At 43.9% G+C, this 19,390-nt stretch overlaps 1 protein-coding gene and 1 non-coding gene across 3 annotated transcripts in view; one reads left to right on the plus strand and one right to left on the minus strand.

Annotated features, from left to right (window-relative positions):
* The window catches only part of NFX1 (nuclear transcription factor, X-box binding 1), a 78,352-nt gene that overhangs the window by 43,051 nt on the left and 15,911 nt on the right, over positions 1-19,390 (plus strand). Inside the window, exons 11-15 of one of the 2 annotated variants that reach the window (XM_049772970.1) lie at positions 1,675-1,705; positions 5,205-5,284; positions 7,214-7,322; positions 15,566-15,685; positions 17,947-18,026. In XM_049772970.1, coding sequence (XP_049628927.1) covers positions 1,675-1,705; positions 5,205-5,284; positions 7,214-7,322; positions 15,566-15,685; positions 17,947-18,026 — 420 coding nt within the window. The remainder of the gene's footprint in view (positions 1-1,674; positions 1,706-5,204; positions 5,285-7,213; positions 7,323-15,565; positions 15,686-17,946; positions 18,027-19,390) is intronic. The other variant, XM_049772978.1, reaches the window with a different exon arrangement.
* LOC125995699 (U5 spliceosomal RNA) lies at positions 9,928-10,041 on the minus strand. The gene has a single exon (XR_007491156.1). It is a non-coding gene; the product is annotated as a U5 spliceosomal RNA (small nuclear RNA).

Raw genomic sequence — 19,390 nt, forward strand, 5'->3', positions numbered from 1 at the left:
TGGCTTGGGGGGGACCATATGGGACGCCGGGGGATCGAACCACGGTCCTTCCTTGGCTAGCGCTTGCAAGGCAGACACCTTACCTCCAGCGCCACCTACCCGGCCCCTATAATTAATATTTAGTTACATAAATATTTTATTTTTTTAACATCTTCAAACTTAGCTACCATATTTTCCGGCGTATAAGACGACCCCTTAATTTTGCAGTTAAAACATAGGTTTAGGCCTATATTCGCTGTATCGGACAGAACGTTCCTGTACTACAACTGTATGTACCACAGTGAGCCAATCACAACAAGCAAAGGTTCAAAGGTTATAGTGTAATAGACTTCCTCTCTGACTCTGGCCAATCTCGGGTCCAGAACATTGTCTAATTTGCATGCATAAAAAGCCCGCTTGGATTGGCTGAGTTAGAGAGGCGGTCCAAGCAGCCTTGCAGTGATTGGTGCAGGATCGTGTTGGAAAATTTGTTTTGTGGCAATATTCAGACAATTTTCGTTTAGTCGGGATATACTTGGCGTATAAGACGACCCCCGATTTTTGGTTGACTTTTTTGTTTCAAAAGTCGTCTTATATGCTGGAAAATATGGTAACTCATAAATTTATCTAAAGCGTGTTTTTAACCATGAAGTCTCGATTTTTTAAAAAAAAAAAAAAGATCATTTCACTTTTATTATCAAGATTGGTTTCTGCTCTTTTACTTCAAAGTGATTTTTACTTAAAAACTGTTCTTATTCCCTATGCTATAATGTCTGGATACATTACAGCTTGATATGACAGCAAAGCCAGGTTCAGATGTAGATGCTGAGCAGCTGCTCTCCTGCAAATGACTAGCTTGCTTTACTCGCTCAGGTCATACATAGTATCATTCAGGATCTGGTTTCTGCAAAACTGCACGTGATAGACCCTTAGGGCCATCTGCCGCCTACACGTGTTTGAGACTCCATAATAAAACTGAATCTCAGAGAACTTCTACCTAACACTCTGCCTTGAAAACAGTGTTGTTCTGAGGGCTCCTGAGAATGCAAAGAAAATTGCTTATTCATTCTGAAGTGGCAACTGATTGTTGTATTATTATATAAACATCTTTTTTTTTTTTTTTTTTTTTTTTTTTTTGGTTTTTGGGCCACACCCAGCGGTGCTCAGGGGTTACTCCTGGCTGTCTGCTCAGAAATAGCTCCTGGCAGGCACGGGGGACCATATGGGACACCGGGATTCGAACCAACCACCTTTGGTCCTGGATCGGCTGTTTGCAAGGCAAACGCAGCTGTGCTATCTCTGCAGCTGTGCTATCTCTCCGGGCCCAAACAACTACTTTTTGTGTGTGATTTTTTTTTTCTGTTTCTACTTACTATTGTCAAGCTGTTATTTCTCTTTGCTTTGCATATGCCTTTAGCTGCCTCTCTCCACGTTCAGAATTTATAACTTTAATCTGCTGGTTTGGAAGCCACACCATAAAAATTGTTATCATTGGATTTTTCACAAAAAGTTGGTATGCCACTGACCTGTTGTGAGCAAAACGTATTAATATAGGGCCTCTGCTAACCCAGGTCAATGAATAAGTAACCAACAAAGCAATAGAGGATGTTTGGAATAGACATGTGACATTTTGTGATTGTACTTAACATATTCCAGGAGTAGTGACTGCTTCTTTTTCTTTTTCATTTTTCATAGGAGCTTCCATGTACCAGTCTCAAAAGTGAAGGTATGACTGGGAATGGGTTATAAGGAACTTCCTACTGTGAATGTTGTATTTCTTGAATAGGAGCTTTGGTTACTTGTCAAAATTTAGCAAAGATACCTTAAGATTTATGTATTTCATGTCATGCAGCTTTTACTCTAGAAGAATGAAAAGGAATAATAAATTGAATGCTAGCTACTTGTGCTAGGAAACCTAGTAGAAGTATACTCATGTTTCCTGCTTAATGCTTAAAATTTTTCATAATAAATTATTGGTGGGGTAAGTGAAAGCAAAATACACCTACTGAAGGAAGCTTTTGTACATAATTATCCTGGTGTTGATCCTCTGAATGCTTATTTGGGTGTTAGATACCTGAGCCTAAAGCAGCCAGCAGCCTGCTGTAACCTCGAACCCTAGAATATTATTTCTTCCTTTGTCACTCATCCCAATAATTCACTTTATTTCTTTTCTGTCCTTGTTTAAAAATCATCTAATTTTTAGTTTAGTCCCCCTTAAAACTTGTTTGGAAAAGTGATAGACAATGTTTATAGAGTAAAAACTCTGGTTTGGTCAAGAAGAGAGTTGTTTTGCTTAGGATGCTAATGATTCCAGTTTTTGGAAAACCAAAGGAACAACTCGCTCAGCAACAGAAGGGGTTTCACTCCTTGCATAAATGGGATTTTGGAGGCAGAACAAGAACAAGATTGGATAATTCTACATGTGGTTCCAAGAACTTCACAGGAATGTTACTGGTTTCCCCTCATGGGTTCACTACAGCAGCTTCCACACATGCACTCTTGGTCCAGCAGCAGCTAAAGGAAACAAAGGAAGACTCTTTTTTTCTTGTTGTTTTTGGGTCACACCCAGCAGTGCTCAGGGGTTACCCCTGGCAGTGCTTGGGAGACCATATGGGATGCCTAGAATTGAACCCAGGTTATGTGCATAGAAGGCAAGTACCTGTGTTGCTCCGGCTCCCAAAGGGAGATTCTAAGCCTTCTTTTCCTTGTGAAGCGAAGGGTAAGACAGTACTGACAGTCTCTCCTACTTTGCAACACATATTCCTGCCCAAAGACTTCAGTCGCAGGGGGATGATATCGGGGAGGTACACTAGGCAGCTTCACCTCCAACCAACGAGCACCTAGGTGCCCAGTTAGTGAACACAGTGAGGGCCTGAAGTAGGAGTGAAGTGGCTGTTTGAGAAGTAACCAGAAGTATCTGTTTCCAAACCACAGCCAAATTTTTTATTATTAAAGACTTAATCTGAGGGGCCAGAGATGTGGCTTCGACTCCCTGGGCTTTATCCCTGGTTGCATGTTCCCTCTCCACACTCTGGAAGTACCTCTGGGAGTAGCTCTCTAGTCCCCAATTAAAAGTAAATAAAGCATCATTTGAGGGCTCAGGATAGTGCTCAGTGATAGAATGCTTGTTTGCTTATATATATGCCTCAAGTTCAATGAGGCACAGAAAAAAAATTATAATTCAAATAATAATTTGAAAAATTACAGCATTACTACTACTCCCTCCCAGGGACTCACGTGTTAGGTACATACTCTACCACTGAGCCATGTCCCTGCCTGCAACATTAATATAATTTTACCATAAAAAAAATAGTAGAAAGTAAAAGAGTAGCTTTAGTCTGTTCTCTTCTTTGGGGAGGGTGTTTTGGGCTACCCCCGGTGGCGGCACTCGGGTTACTCCTGTCTTTGGGCTCAGAAATTGCTCCTGGCAGCCTTGGGGACCATATGGGATGCCAGGGATTGAACCCGGGTCTGTCCCCGGTAGGCAGCATGCAAGGCAAATACCTTACCGCTGTGTTATCACTCCAGCTCCTATTCTTCTCTTCTAATTCCACTCTCCTGATCCAGTATCAGTAGATTGTATAGTTCTGTATCTTTTTCATCATTTTTTTTCTTTTTTGCAATTTAAATCTATAAAAGTAGGTAAGAAGTGATATTGTAGTGTTTGTTTCCCTAATGGCTAGTGTGCAAGTTTTTTTTTTTTTTTTTTTTTTTTTTTTGTAGTTTTTGGGTCACACCCGGCAATGCTCAGGGGTTTTTCCTGGCTCTGTGCTCAGAAATTGCTCCTGGCATGCACGGGGGGACCATATGGGACGCCGGGATTCGAACCGATGACCTTCTGCATGAAAGGTAAATGCCTTACCTCCATGCTATCTCTCCGGCCCCTAGTGTGCAAGTTTTATCTAAGCCCTTTGCCATTTTTTGTTTGTTTTTCGTTTGTGCATTTTTGGGGGGGGGGGCAGAAGAAGGGAGGTCATAGCCAGCAAGTAGGGGCTATTCCTTTAGTGGTGCTCAGGAGTTGCTCACTGAAGTGCTCGGGTGTCCTTGTAATGCCAGGGATTAAATGGGTGGGCCAGGGGTCAGGCACATGAAAGTGCCCTACCTCCTATTGCCCATTTTTAGAATTTGATTGTTTCTCTTTCTTTGAGAGGGGGGAAGGGGAAGGAGGTCTCTTGTGACCTGCTCAAGGAACCACGGGGCCACTCCCAGCAGTGCTCTCAGTTCATGCTGATCAGGACCAGCAGTCATAGGTTCACAAGGGCCACCTGGTGGTGCTTAAGGATCCCTGCAGTGCCTAGTATAGAACTTTATGACTGCATACAGTCCCTGTGAGCTCTCTCCCCAGACACTTTTCCTTTGTTGTTGAATTTTAGGAGCTCTTTATGTATTGGTCCTGGGCCCTACTGAGAAATCAAATTTACGTAATTTTTTCCTTTACGTGATTGTTCCTTTACTTTTTTGATGGTGTGCTGTGATGCACAAAAGCTTTTAATTACAACAGGTCATTTATGCTTTTGCTTTATTCTTTGTGCCTTAGGCACCCTGTACATCTTTGAAAGTGTATGTATTGAAAAGATTTATAATTTTTATTTTTTTTGGTTTTGGGGGTCACACCCAGCAGTACTCAGGAGTTACTCCTGGCACTGCACTTAGAAGTCGCTCCTGGAAGGCTTAAGGGACCATATGGGATGCCGGGATTTGAACCATGTCTGTCCTGGATCAGCTGCGTGGAAGGCAAACGCCCTACCGCTGTGCTATCTCTCTGGCCCCTGGAAGGATCGTTTAAATTGGAATTTCTACCTGAAGTTTATACTCCCATCCACTAAATATAAGAGGACTTTTTTTCTCCACACCCTAATCCATGCCATATAATTGTCAGTGTTTCAAATTTTCTATTTTTTTTAGTGTGATAAGTAAAAAGTAAAACTTTAGTGTATATTTTTTTTTTTTGAGTGTGCGTGGGAGACTTTATTTCATCTGGACAGAGGGAGGGCAGCAGGCGGGGAAGGAGGGGCAGGCGCTGAGCAGCTGGGGAAGGGGATAAGGGGGCTCCTCCCTGGCTGGGTAGGGAAGGGGAAACTGAGGCCAGCCCCCATAGTGTGTATTTTTATCATCACTGCTTACATTATATTTTTATTTCTTCAACCTATAGTTACTCCAGTATTTTTTATACAAATATTCATAGTCTTTGCCCTTTTTTTTTTCTTTTTAATTGGCCATGGCAGATGCTACATTTATGTGTGACAAGCGCTGTAACAAGAAGCGGTTGTGTGGACGGCATAAATGTAACGAGATCTGCTGTGTGGTAAGTGTTGGTGTCAGAATGTATTCATCCAGGGCTGGGTTGGCAAAAGCCACTATCTGGAGGGCTGCCCGGATTATTAAATCATTGGGCAGGTCTCTAAGGGCTGGCCTGATAGAGGTGTCAGCTGGCAATAAGGAAAGAAAAGGAGACAGACCTGAGACTTCAGGAGAGTGTGTGTGCAGACTAGGAGGGGGAAGGGGGGGGGGAGAGAGAGAGAGAGAGAGAAGAGAGAGAGATTGTGTGTGTTAGTGGAGGGGTATATATATATGACAGAGGGTGTGTGTTTGTAACGGGGGCTGTGGAGAGGTGTGTGTGACTGGGAGAGGGCTATGGATATGAGTATGTATGGGTGACTGGGAGAGGAGGATGTGTGCGTGTTGGAGGGAGAGACAGAGTACTAGAGAGAGAAGGAAGATTAATGGCCACTCCCAGAGGTGCTCAAGTGAAAACAGTATTCCGTAGGGTCACTCTTGGAGGTTTTTTGGGTGCCAGGCAGTGGCAGAGATCAAACACAAGGTCTCTACCATGCAGGGCATGTGCTCTACCACTGTTATTTGTGAAATGTTATCTTGAACACTGGAGGTATAGAAACTCTACTCAGTGGTAGAGCTGTTGCATTGTATGTGTGAAGCCCTTGGTTTTATCCTTAGTACCACACATACACCCAGGCCCTAGCATTTAACTGTTTAGGCCAAGAATTGCTGTGAGTGGGTCCATTAACCCCCCACCCACCCACACACCCACACACACACATGTGCTATTTGGAAGATCCAACTTCCATGATGACTCTTTTTTTTTTTTTGGTTTTTGGGCTCCGTCCAATGGTATCAAGAGTTACTCCCAGCTCTGCGCTCAGAAATTGCTCCTGGCTCGGGGTACTATAGGGGATGCTGGGAATCAAACCCGGGTCCATCCTGGGTCAGCCGCATGCAAGGCAAACGCCCTGCCACTGTGCTACCACTCTGACCTCAACATGGTGATTCTTTTTTTTTGGGGGGGGGGCACATCCAGTGACACTCAGGGGTTACTCCTGGTTATGTGCGCAGAAATCACACCTGCTTGTGGGACCATATGGGATGCTGGGTATCAAACTGACGTCCATTCTGGATCAGCTGCATGAAAGGCAAATGCCCTACTGCTGCAATATCGCTCTGGCCCCAACATGGTGACTCAATGACATCGTGCAGTGTGTCAAGATTTTAATTGACAGAAATGAAGACTTTATCTTATTATTGAACTTTTCAGACCTATATAAGATCTGGACTAACCTTTTCTCATTTTTTGTTGTTGCTATTGTTATTGGACAATACCCAGGGTGTTCAACACTGGCTCTGTGTTCAGTTAATCCTATTGGGGTTCAGGGAATCGTTTGGGATCATTTGGGTTGAACCTGAATCGTCCACCTGCATGGCAAGCATCCTATGCGTTGTATTGTATCTCTGGAATTGGGCAGGGTGGCACACCTGATAATGCACAGGTATTATTCCTGGCTCTGTATTCAGAGCCAGAGTGATAGCACAGCAGCAGGCAGGCCACTTGCCTTGCACACAGCTGACATGGGGCAGACCCGGGTTCAATTCCTGGCATTCCATATGGTCCCCCTAGCCTGCCAGGAGTGATTTCTGAGCACAGAGCCGGAAGTAACACCTGAGTGCTGCCAGGTGTGGCCCCCAAAAAAAGGAAAAAGAAAAAGAATTGAGTACTCAATTGTACGTGCTGTGGTCTGTATGAGATACTAGGAATCAAATCCAGGTTGCCTGCTTGCAAGGTGAGCACCCTACTTACAGTATGACTCTGGCCCCTCCAGGAATATTTTAACACTAACTCAGGCCTCATTTCATCCATGAATAGGAAGAGATTTTATTTTGTTGTTTAAATCAAGCTTGGTATATATGGAAATAGAAAACTGATACAAACCTCTCTTCCTAGGATAAGGAGCACAAGTGTCCTTTGATTTGCGGGAGGAAACTCCGCTGTGGCCTTCATAGATGCGAAGAGCCTTGTCACCGTGGGAACTGCCAGACCTGTTGGCAAGCCAGTGAGTGTCTACACTGTATAATATAGTCACTGTGCAGCATTTTGTCATGTGTGAGGTATATCTGATAAAGAGCTTTTTATCATTTCAGACGCGATATGTTTTGAGAGATTGATTTGCTTAGATTGGTATGGTTTACTGAACCTCTGAATTGAGCAGGTAATGCTTTGGGGGAACCATGCCTCCCATTACATCTGGGGGGCATCAAACTATGCCACTTTACGCTGCTTTTCAGTTTAAGAAGAGATTTTTTGTCTATTTGGATTTTGGCCTTACCACCAGTGCTCAGGGATTACACCTGAGCTCAGTAATTACTACTGAGTAATTGTGCTCAGTAATTAACTACTGGAGTCCTTGAGGGACCATATGGGTTGCCAGGGACTAAACCCGGGTTGGCCACATGCAAGGCAAATGTTCTACCCACTGCACTATCACTCAAGCCCCATGATGAGGTTGTATTTGTTTTTAAAGTTATTTCAAGCACAGTATTGTCATCACTTGAACATACAAAACTTGACATATATGCAATGATCTGATAATGGGGGTTGGTACATAAACGAATTTAAGTACTTCCCCCTTAAATATGATTGACAAAGATTCTGTTCTTGGCCACTTTCTTTATATTTAAGCAGAAACTTGCAAACTTTTTGGTCTTAGCTCATTTATTATAATTATTTATTATTATTCTTAATCAAGAGAAAATATCCCTTAGACCAGATATTTACATTTATTGTGTAGTCAGTGTTATTAAGTCAGTGACTAACCTCAGTGGAAACCAACCTAAAGCAATCATTTGGGTGGGGGGGGCCCACACCCAGTGTTGCTCAGGAGTTACTCCTAGCTATGCGCTCAGAAATTGCTTCTGGCTCGGGAGACCATATGTGAGGTTGGGGATCAAACCAAGATCCATCCTGGATCGGCAAGGCTAATGTATTGCTCCAGCCCCCAAAGAAATCATTTTTGTCATAATACGTTCAGAGGTATAAGCTTTCCTTGTCTCCTTGAAATCTTTATGGAATCATAGTTTCTGTAAACATTTGTATATCCCTTCTTTTTTGTTGTTGTTTTTTGTTTGGGGGTCACACCCAGCAGCACTCAGGAGTTATTCTTGACTCTACACTCAGAAATCACCCTGGCAGGCTTGGGGACCATATGGGATGCCGGGAATCGAACCACCTTCCATCCTGGGTTGGCTGTGTGCAAGGCAAATGCCCTACCACTGTGCTATCTCTCTGACCCCTGTATATCCCTTCTTATTTTGTTTCATCTCAGCAAGCTTAAAGAAAGCAGCTTTCGGGGCCGGCGAGGTGGCGCTAGAGGTAATGTGTCTGCCTTGCAAGCGCTAGCCAAGGAGAGGACCACGGTTCCATCTCCCAGTGTCCCATATGGTCCACCCAAGCCAGGGGCAATTTCTGAGCGTAGCCAGGAGTAACCCCTGAGCATCAAACGGGTGTGGCCTGAAAAACCAAAAAAAAAAAAAAAGCTTTCAAGAAACATAGTGAAGGTTCCAACAGGATGAAATTTGTAGAGGTTTTGTCAAAGGACTAGAAGCCACGGTACTCCCTTTGATAGCTCAATCCTGACATCCTTCCAGATCAAACATCAAGAACCCCAGAGAAGGGCCAAAGCAATAACACAGTGTCTAGGGCATTTGCCTTGCACACAGCTGACACAAGTTTGATACCCCGTTTTCAATATAGCCCTCTGGGCTCGTCAGGAATAATATCTGAGTACAGAGCCAAGAGTGTGTCGTCCCCCCCAACAAACAAACAAGAAAACCCCACCTCAAAGAGTATTATGTTAGCTATAGCAATAGCAGTTTCTTTGTTAGGCATTAAAATAAGACATCAATAGATCTGGTGGGTTACTTATTTATTTATTTTTTTGGCTTGGTTGGTTGATTGATTGGTTTGAGGCCACAACTAGCAGTGCTCAGGGCTTATGACTGCTTTTGTTTTTAGGGATCACTCTTGGCAGGTTTGGGGGACATATGGGATGCCAGGGATCAAACCAGGGTTTGCCACATGCAAAAAAAATTACATATCTCGCACACACACACACACATACACACACACACATGCATTGCAAAAATATTACATATCGGGCCGGGCGGTGGCGCTAGAGGTAAGGTGCCTGCCTTGCCTGCGCTAGCCTTGGACGGACCGAGGTTCGATCCCCCGGCGTCCCATATGGTGCCCCAAGCCAGGAGCAACTTCTGAGCGCATAGCCAGGAGTAACCCCTGAGCGTTACCGGGTGTGGCCCAAAAACCAAAAAAAAAAAAAAAATTACATATCTCACACACACACACACACACACACACACACACACACACACACACACACACACACACACACACACCACTGTCTTATTGCTCTGGCTCCAACAACAGGACTTATTCCCAGCTATGTGCTCAGAAATCGCTCCTGGCTTGGGGGACCATATGGGATGCCAAGGATCGAACAGAGGTTTTCCTGAATCAGGCGCATGCAAGGCAAACGCCTTACCACTGGACCATTGCTCCGGCCCCCAAACTGTTTTTTTAATAAGAAATATAGCCATTATATAAACACATAATAATTTTTGATAACTTGTTTCATTTTGGTGGTGTGGGCCATATCCAGCTATGCAAAAGGCATAATCCTAACTCAGTTTTATTCCTTTCCACGGAAATCTTTAGTAAAAGGTGAAAGATTTATACAATCTGAAGAGAAACCAGAGTAAGGTTTAATTCTAACTTTGTACCAATGTAATCCTAACTTTGGCTCAATTCCTGGTGGTACTCAGATTACCAAAAACTATTTTCAAAATGTTTAGTGAGAAGAGCAAATGCCTGCCTCTCTCTCAATCTCTTGCCATATAGTTGATGAATGTGATAAAAATCCAGCCATATTGAGTAACTGTTGAAAGAAGGAACAGTCTTTTTTTAAATTTACTTATTTATTTAGGGGTTTTTTTTGGCCATGCCTGGTGGCATTCAGGGGTTACTCCTGGTTCTGCACTCAGAAATTGCTCCTGGCAGGCTTGGGGGACCATGTGGGATGCAGGGAATCAAATCCAGGTCTGTCCCAGGTCTGCCACTTGCAAGGAAAATACCCTACCACTGTGCTATCGCACTGGCCCATTTTGTTTTTGTTTTTGTTTTTGGGCCATACCCGACAGCAGCACTCAGGGTTACTTCTGGCTCTGCACTCAGAAGTCGTTCCTGGCAGGCTTGGGGGACCATATGGGATACCAGGAATTGAACCCAGGTTTGTCTGGGTTGGCCACAAGCAGGGCAAATGCCCTACCATTACGCTATCTCTCTAGCCCTGCAAAAATATTTTTTAAACTTTCTCAAAAATTTTAGGATAGCTCAGGGGCCGGAGAGATAGCACAGTGGTAAGGTGTTTGCCTTACATGCGGAAGGTTGCTGGTTCAAATCCCGGCATCCCATATGGTCCCCCGAGCCTGCCGGGGGTGATTTCTGAACGTAGAGCCAGAAATAACCCCTGAGCATTGCTGGGTGTGACCCAAAAACCAAAAAAAAAAAAAAAAAAAAAAAAAAAGGATAGCTCACAGGTACAGTACCTTTCTTGTAGTTCCAAAACTATACATTTGCCTGTACAAACACCAAACTAAAACGCAGCCTCAGTAAGCACCTTCATAAGATGTGTATGAACGAAACCCCAGTCATCAGAACAGCAGAAAAAGAGAAGAAAACATACAAAAAAATAGGGTTTCCTATTTTTCCTGTTTTTGTCGTTGTGGTGTTTTATTTTGTTTTATTTTGTTTGCGGGGGTAGTGAGGTGGGGTGAAGGACACAGGGCTTATTCCAGGGCTCCGTGCCTAGGGATTATTCAGGGTTTATTCCAGGCTCTGTGCCTCGGGATTACACCTGGTGGTGCTTGGGGGACCTTATATGGTGGCAGGGATTGAACCCTGGCTGGTTGTGTGCAAGGCAGCACTTTACCCAATGTACTATTGTGTTGTGTATGTAAATATTTTAGGGGATTATTATGTTACTGACCCTAACCTGATTGGTGATTGTGCCCTACCCTAGGGTGTGACCTGGCATTCTGCCCCCCCCCAGGGTAGTACCTGATTCTGCTTCCACCATTGGTTGGTATCTGATCCCACCATTGTGTGGTACCTGATTCTGGGGGATAAAAACAAGGGTCTGTGGAAGGCGAGGGGCTTTTTGCTGGAACTGAGGCTGAGTCTTTGGGCTCTCACTTCTGGCGCCAAGCGCCTGGCTGCGCGCCGGTTGGATGAGACCCGCTCTGGGGACAGTGCCAGGTGGGCAGTTTGACTGGGGCGGTACACCTGTCAAACGGTAACGCAGGTGTCCTAAGGCGAGCTCAGGGAGGACAGAAACCTCCCGTGGAGCAGAAGGGCAAAAGCTCGCTTGATCTTGATTTTCAGTACGAATACAGACCGTGAAAGCGGGGCCTCACGATCCTTCTGACCTTTGGGGTTTTAAACAGGAGGTGTCAGAAAAGTTACCACAGGGATAACTGGCTTGTGGTGGCCAAGCGTTCAAAGCGACATCGCTTTTTAATCCTTCGATGTCGGCTCTTCCTATCATTATGAAGCAGAATTCACCAAGCATTGGATTGTTCACCCACTAATGTCAAAGTGAAGAAATTCAATGAAACGGCGGGTAAACAGCTAGCAGACAGTCAGGATTGTGGAAATATTAGCTTTATTCGGTGGACAAAACTGAAGTCCAAAGACCCAGCTTCAGTTCCAGCAAAAAAGCCTCGGCCTTCCACAGACCCTTGTTTTTATCCCCCAGAGTCAGGTACCACCCAATGGTGGGATCAGATACCAACCAATGGTGGAAGCAGAATCAGGTACTACCCTGGGGGGAGGGGCAGAATGCCAGGTCACACCCTAGGATAGGGCACAATCACCAATCAGGTTAGGGTCAGTAATATAATAATTCCCTAAAATATTTACATACACAACTCTATTGTTTTGTCCCTAATTATTGTTTTTCTTCTTTAGTTTGAATTTTTTCTACCCCTCCCTTCCTTTTACTATTGTGATGAACTAGGGGAGGTGATGGTGGGGGGAACAGGGAGTGTCACATAACTGCCTAACTAGGGTGTTTGTACTTGGTGCTCACCAGGGCTCACTTTAGTTGTGGGGATAACATCTCTTGTGGTTGTACAGCTTTCAAGCTTGCCGGGATCTCACCTTCCTAGATTTGAGGTTTATATGCCTGGCTATAGCTTGTCCAGAGTCATCTTTTGAGCCAGAGATCACAGATGTCACAGCTGCCAGATCCCACAACTTAAAATCATTTTCTTAAAATCATACACTGTCGATTAAACTCTCATCCTTCTGTTCACACTGCACACAATCTGACTGTGCCCTGAAGCCGTCTCCCAGACCCCTTCCTGATTTTTCAGTTCAAACTCAGCCTCATTACGAAAGGACTTGATTTTTTCTATCATATTCAAATTGATTGGTTTTTCTTGGATGTGTGTGGATGGTATGAGTGTTGAGAATCAAACCCAAAGCCTCACACATGCAAGGTAAGTCCTCTATCAGTGAGCGGTATCCAAAGTCTCCTTGTACTTTGAATGGATCTTTTTAACTATTTTATATTATAATGTTGGTGTCATTTGGAAAGTAGTTGTTCATGGGTTGTGCAAATTTTTTTGTTTTTGGTTTTTGTTTTGGTTTTTGGGCCTCACTCGGTGGTGCTGAGGCTTTTCTCCTGTCTCTGCACTCAGAAATCACTCCTAGTAGTCTCCAAGCCCTATGGGTTGCCAGGAATCAAACCTGGATCTGTCCCAGGTCGGCCATGTGTAAAGCAAATGCCCTACTGCTGTGTTATCTCCCTGGCCCCTGGTTGTGCAGATTTTTGAAGCATTCATAAGACCAAGAGTTGTAGGACAGGATCCCCATCTAGTCTAAGGGTTAGACAGTCCCTTAATAAAAGATTGTTATTCATCTTCATCCAAAGTGAGCCCTTGTTCTGATTTAATATGAATATGAACTGTGTCCATAAAACTCAGATTTATCTGTATGTTTCATTTCACCTTGGCATTTCTTTCTCTTTTTTTTTTTTTTTTTTTTTCGGTTTTTGGGCCACACCCGTTTGACGCTCAGGGGTTACTCCTGGCTATGTGCTCAGAAATCGCCCCTGGCTTGGGGGGACCATATGGGACGCCGGGGGATCGAACCGAGGTCCTTCCTTGGCTAGCGCTTGCAAGGCAGACACCTTACCTCCAGCGCCACCTACCCGGCCCCTTCTTTCTCTTTTTGTGGTTGTTTTAGTTTTAGTTTTTGGGTCACACCTGGTGATACTCATAGGTTAATCCTGGCTCTGTGCTCAGAAATCATTCCTGGTGGTGCTTGGGGGGGCCTATATGGGATGCCAGGAATCAAACCTGAGTTGACTGTGTGCAAGACAAATGCCTTACTGGCATTTCTTTTTCTTTCCTTTTTTTTTTTTCCTCTCTCCCTCCCTCCCTTCTTTCTTTCCTTCCCCACTTATGCTCAGAGGTTTTTCCTGGTTTGCTTTCAGGGATCACCCCTAGCAGTACTCAAGGAACCATATGGGGTGCCAGAGATTGAGCCTGGGTTTGCTGCCTCAAAAGCAAGCATGCCTTATTTCTAACATAATATACATTGATTTAAACCTGTAAGAATTTTCTTAAATGGCCTCAATGGTTCTGATGCTTTTTATTCCAATGTCAATTTTTGTATGTGTATCTGAGGCTTTCTTTCTTGGGGGTAGGGAGCACACCCGATGATGCTCAGGGAGTACTCCTGGCTATTCGCTCAGAAATCACTCCTGACTTGGGGGACCATATGGGATGCCAGGGGATCTAACCACAGTCTGTCCTGGGTCAGTCACGTGCAAGGCGAACGCCCTACCACTGCACTATTCGTTCTGGCCCCATCTGAGGCTTTCTTAATCTCTTTTCTTTTTCTTAATCAGAGAAGTCATTTTTTTTTTCTTTTTACTTTATTTAAACATTGTAGTTCAGAGTTTTTAAAACAGCTGTGTCAGGCTGGAGATATAATATAGTGAATTGGACACTTCAATTCCCAACATCATATAAAGTCCTTTTATTTTGTTTGTTTTGAGTTTGATTTTTTTGTGGGGCTACTCCCAGTGGTGCTCTGGGTTTACTTCTTGCTCTGCATTCAGAAATTACTTCTGGCAACTCTAGGGGGAACCATATGGGATGCTGATGATTAAACCCAGGTCAGCTGCATGCAAGACAAACATCCTGCCCACTATACTATCGCTCCAGCCCTAAATATAGTCCCTGCCAGGAGTGATTCACCTGGCTCAGCCAGGAATAGATCCTGAGCATTGCTAGATGTGGTCTCCCAAAAATTTTCAAATAAATAATTCGAAATTTTCAAAATGGACTGGAGAGAGTACAGGGTAGGTGCACTTGCCTTGCATGTGGCCAACCCAGATTCAATCCTCAGCACCACTGAATATAGCTCCAAAACTAAATAAATAGAGGATCTGGAAGGATAGTACATTGTATAGTATACTCGCCTTGAATGTGGCTAGCCTGGGTCCCATCCCTGGCATCCCATATGGTCCTCTGAGCACTGTCAGAAATAATTCTTGAGTGCAGAGCCAGAGGTAACTATTCCTGACATTGATGAGTGTGACCCAAATACCACCCCAAAAAAGGGCTATATCTTAGGGGTGAGGATGTATCTTGGCAGCAGAGCACTTGCCTTACTTATATGAGGCCATGGGTTCCATCCTTGGAACTATAAAACGTACATTCTTTTTTTTTTTTTTTTTTTTTGGTTGGGGCTTCACACCCAGCAGTGTTCAGGGGTCACTCCTGACTCTACGCTAAGAAATTGCTCCTTGCAGGCTCGGGGGACCAGATGGGATACCAAAATTTGAACCACCGTCCTTCTGTATGCAAGGCAAATGCCCTACCTCTATGCTATCTCTCCGGTCCCTAAAACATACATCATACACACACCAAAAATAAGTAAATAAATAACTTGAGCAGAACTCTCTTGTTCTCTCAAAAAAAAAAATCTCTAAGAATATCTTGGATAACTCAGTGACTTAGAATTTGTCACATAATGCCACAAAAATATTGCATATCTGCACCTTTGTCACCAGCTCAACTTTAATGAAATAAATATCTTCTTAACCAAAAAGCACCCTCCCTCCCAAATTCTCCATTAGAAATATAAGCCAAAAAATGCACTGAATGTCCCAGACTCATGCAGGGTTTTTGTTTTCCCGCACCGCTCCATCAGGTTTTGATGAATTAACCTGCCACTGTGGTGCGTCAGTGATCTACCCGCCAGTTCCCTGTGGCACCAGGCCCCCAGAATGTACCCAGACCTGCGCCCGAGTTCATGAATGTGACCATCCAGGTGGGTCCCATCTCCTGTCTCCCCGCCTTTCCACTGCTCACCCCAGTGTGGAGGCTGCTGGGCTTCAGTGTCCTGAGGTCCTGGGCCCAGGGGCTGCTTCATGAAAGTGGGAGCACGGCATGACCGCATTGGGAATCCCAGTGGTCCCATTGCTTCACTCTCTGGACTAGACACTCCCCAAAGGGCCAGAAAGGGCCAGACAGGCCTGCTTAGCCTGTCTCTTAGGAACTTCTCTTCTTTCTCTGTGGCCTTTACTGTCGATGCCGGTTTCAATGTTGAGCATCTTTTTCACAAATTAAAAAGAATAAGGTTTTTTGTTGTTATAGAAGCAATAAGTACTTACATAAAAAGAAAGAAAATAGAGATGAAGCAAAAGATTGACTTTAAATCAATTACATCCTACAGGAATTACTCCTTGTTGTGAATTTTTTCAGTGCCTTTTTCCATGGGCAAAAATAGACATTTGCATCTTTTTTCCCCTTTCTAAGATGAAAATGGAATTCTATTGAATTTATTTTATTTTACTTTATGTGTTTGTAGTAAGCAATCAAACTTAAGACTTCATACCAGCCAGCAGGTCCTCTACTACTGAACTACATCCCCTGCCCTAAATTTACTCATCTAAATTAGCTTCTCCCCCCGCCTCATTTGACTTTAATTATCATCTCTACTTGAATATTTTTCTACAGTGTAGATTTTTGTTTTGGAGTCTCACCTGGTGATGTTTAGGGGCTATTTCTGGCTTTGTGTTCAAGAATGAGTCCTGGCGGTGCTCAGGGGATCATATTACTGTGGGTTTGAAACAGGGTTGTAACTACCACAGCTATGTGCATATTTTTAGTGGAATATCATGTTTTGTTGTTATAGAGATGGTCCATAACTTTGCTGTATACATTTTCATTTTTTTCTCTGATGAGCTGCTATAGTCACCAGGCCTGCAGTAAGTCTGGCTGTGTACTTTACACTAATATAAACAACAAATTTTAAAGTAAACAGAGTAAAGTAAAATTGAGCAGGTTCCTCATAAATTGAAAAGGCCCTTCCCCTTCCTGGGGACCCTAAAATGATCTCCCAAATGTTTGCAGGCCTCTACTACAGTGTCCATACCAGGACACTGGCCCAACCAGAGCTCACTCTGTCCCTCCTTTCCACTCACTTATAGGGATATTTGAGATGACACCCAGATTTTGCTGGTTAATGTCTTATGACTGAGAGAACTCAACTTGCTTTTGTTTGATATTTACTTTTTTTTTTTTTTTTTTTTTTTTTTTGGTTTTTGGGCCACACCCGGCGGTGCTCAGGAGTTACTCCTGGCTGTCTGCTCAGAAATAGCTCCTGGCAGGCATGGGGGACCATATGGGACACCGGGATTCGAACCAACCACCTTTGGTCCTGGATCGGCTGCTTTCGAGGCAAATGCCACTGTGCTATCTCTCCGGGCCCTAGAAACTTTTTTATTGTTCATTATATATCCAAAGGGAGATTCAGAGGAAAGGAAAAATAATTGCGCTGAGGTTCTCCCTAAGAGGAAGAGGATGGTATTTAAGTACAACTAACTGTTACACAGAGGTAGGCCAGATAACATGTCACCAACTTATCTGTCTCCTAGCTAAGACATTGAGGAATGGATGAGAGCAGAGGGAGCATCCAGAGAGAGTGCAAGGATTATGGTGCTTGCTTTCCATATCCACTGTCCCTAAATCTTTGGCACCTTATTTGATCCCTGAGCACCACCAGGGGTCACACCTGAACACAGAGCCAGGAATAGCCTCTGAGTGCTGCTCCGTGTACCCCACAATCAAAATAGAAACAAAACATGGAGCGGGGTATAACCTGGCAAGTTAGCTTTTGCTATGGGAGGAGAGCTTGGATGACCTGCTTCTTCCTGGCAGGAAGGACTTGAAACCAGCAGTCCACTAAAGTATATTAGATGTTTTGCATTGGGTACCTGCCTGACAGCGAGCAGTCGCTGTGGAAGGTGGGACTTAAAGAATGACTGGAGTACACAGAACATATGACCACATCACCAAGGCTGCCTTCATCTCTGCTTTTTTTGTTACTAGAGCACTCCCCATTGAATTTAAAAGTTTATCATGGGGTTGGGAGTATAGCTCAGAAGTAGAGCACTTGCCTTGCTTGTGTGAGGTTCAGGGTTCAATCCCTGGTACCACAAAAATATATGTATTTTTTTGCTTTTATAATATGTATTGTAAATTGTGACTTGCTTTAAACATTTCTATTTTATCTTTGTCTTTTTGCAGTCTATCATTCTTGTCACAGTGAGGAGAAGTGTCCCCCTTGTACTTTTCTAACTCAGAAATGGTGCATGGGCAAACATGAGGTAAGTTCTCACCCCCAAAGTAATCACTGTTTTGCCAGAGATTTATGAGAGAATTACTTTGAGAGTTGTTGGTTTCACCTTTTCTCAACTATTTGCTAAGAAGCAAGCAGAGGTTTACTATTGCCACCCCCACCCCAGTTTTTAATTATAGTGTTCAGAAAATAAAATATGCTCTTTTCACACATGGGTTCCAGGTTTTAATGAAAGCATTCACTCATACACTCATGCAGTCACCACCACAGTGAGTGGAGCACAGTGCCTTCCTCCCATAGTAATTCCTTGGTGTACTGCTGTGCTCTTCCCTGTCTCCAGGTTATAACAGTTGGTGATTAATTGATGTGTGACCTGGTAGTTTTGCCTTTTTCAGAATGTTCCACAGATGAACTCTCACAGGCGAGGAACCATTTTAAATCTGTTGTCATCTTTCTTTCCTTTTTTTTTTTTTTTTTTTTTGGGGGGGGGGGTGGGGGGGGTCCCACCCGGCAGTGCTCAGGGGTTCCTCCTGGATCTACGCTCAGAAATCGCTCCAGGCAGGCTCGGGAGACCATATGGGATGCCGGGATTAGAACCACCATCCTTCTGGTCCTTCTGCATGCAAGGCAAATGCCCTACCTTCATGCTATCTCTTTGGCCCCTGTTGTCATCTTTCTAATCTGATTGCAATCAAATGAAACTCAGCCATTTGTCCTGCACAACAAAGGTCTTCTCAGAGATAGTGTAGTGTGTAGGTGAGGGTTGCTTGGCTGGGAAAAGGTGTTAGAATAACACCATCCTTTGAATGGTGAGAAGCTCAGCCATATTGCAGCTTCCTGCCCTGCTGCTAGGCCAGCATGTCTTTTCTGTAGGCGCATCTGCACCATGTATTGCTATTACTGCTATTATTATCCTTAGCCTTTGAGCTGAATTTGCTACTATTAACTATAGCCTCTTCACTGGGTTCTATCCCCATCTGGTCCCTTGAGCACTAATCAGTGTGCCTCTCTCACTCCCAGTAATATCAGTTTTGCCACCCAAGAAGGACTGCTTTTTTTTTTTTTTTTTTTTTTAAGTAAAGTAGGACAAGACAGAGTTTTATTGTCAGTCAACTGACAGGCTAGAAGATGATGGATGAACTCATGTCTTCAAAGCAGGCTTGGTCACAAGAAAAGGCATTGATAGGGTAAGAAGAGGGAGGAAAGGAGTGGGCTACAATTCATTGGGCCTCAAAATGGGTGCAAAATCCCCTGAGGCACTCACCCATCATCTTGCCACAAGGTTTCACTTCTGAGGGAAGGGTACACTTAGGATAAACTTTTTTTTATCTGTAAGCTTCAAAGCTAGGTTGAATGTCCTTGCCCAGTAGTGAGTTTTGGCCAGTTTCTGTT

Source organism: Suncus etruscus, chromosome 1 (assembly GCF_024139225.1).
Source record: "Suncus etruscus isolate mSunEtr1 chromosome 1, mSunEtr1.pri.cur, whole genome shotgun sequence".
NCBI lineage: Eukaryota > Metazoa > Chordata > Mammalia > Eulipotyphla > Soricidae > Suncus > Suncus etruscus.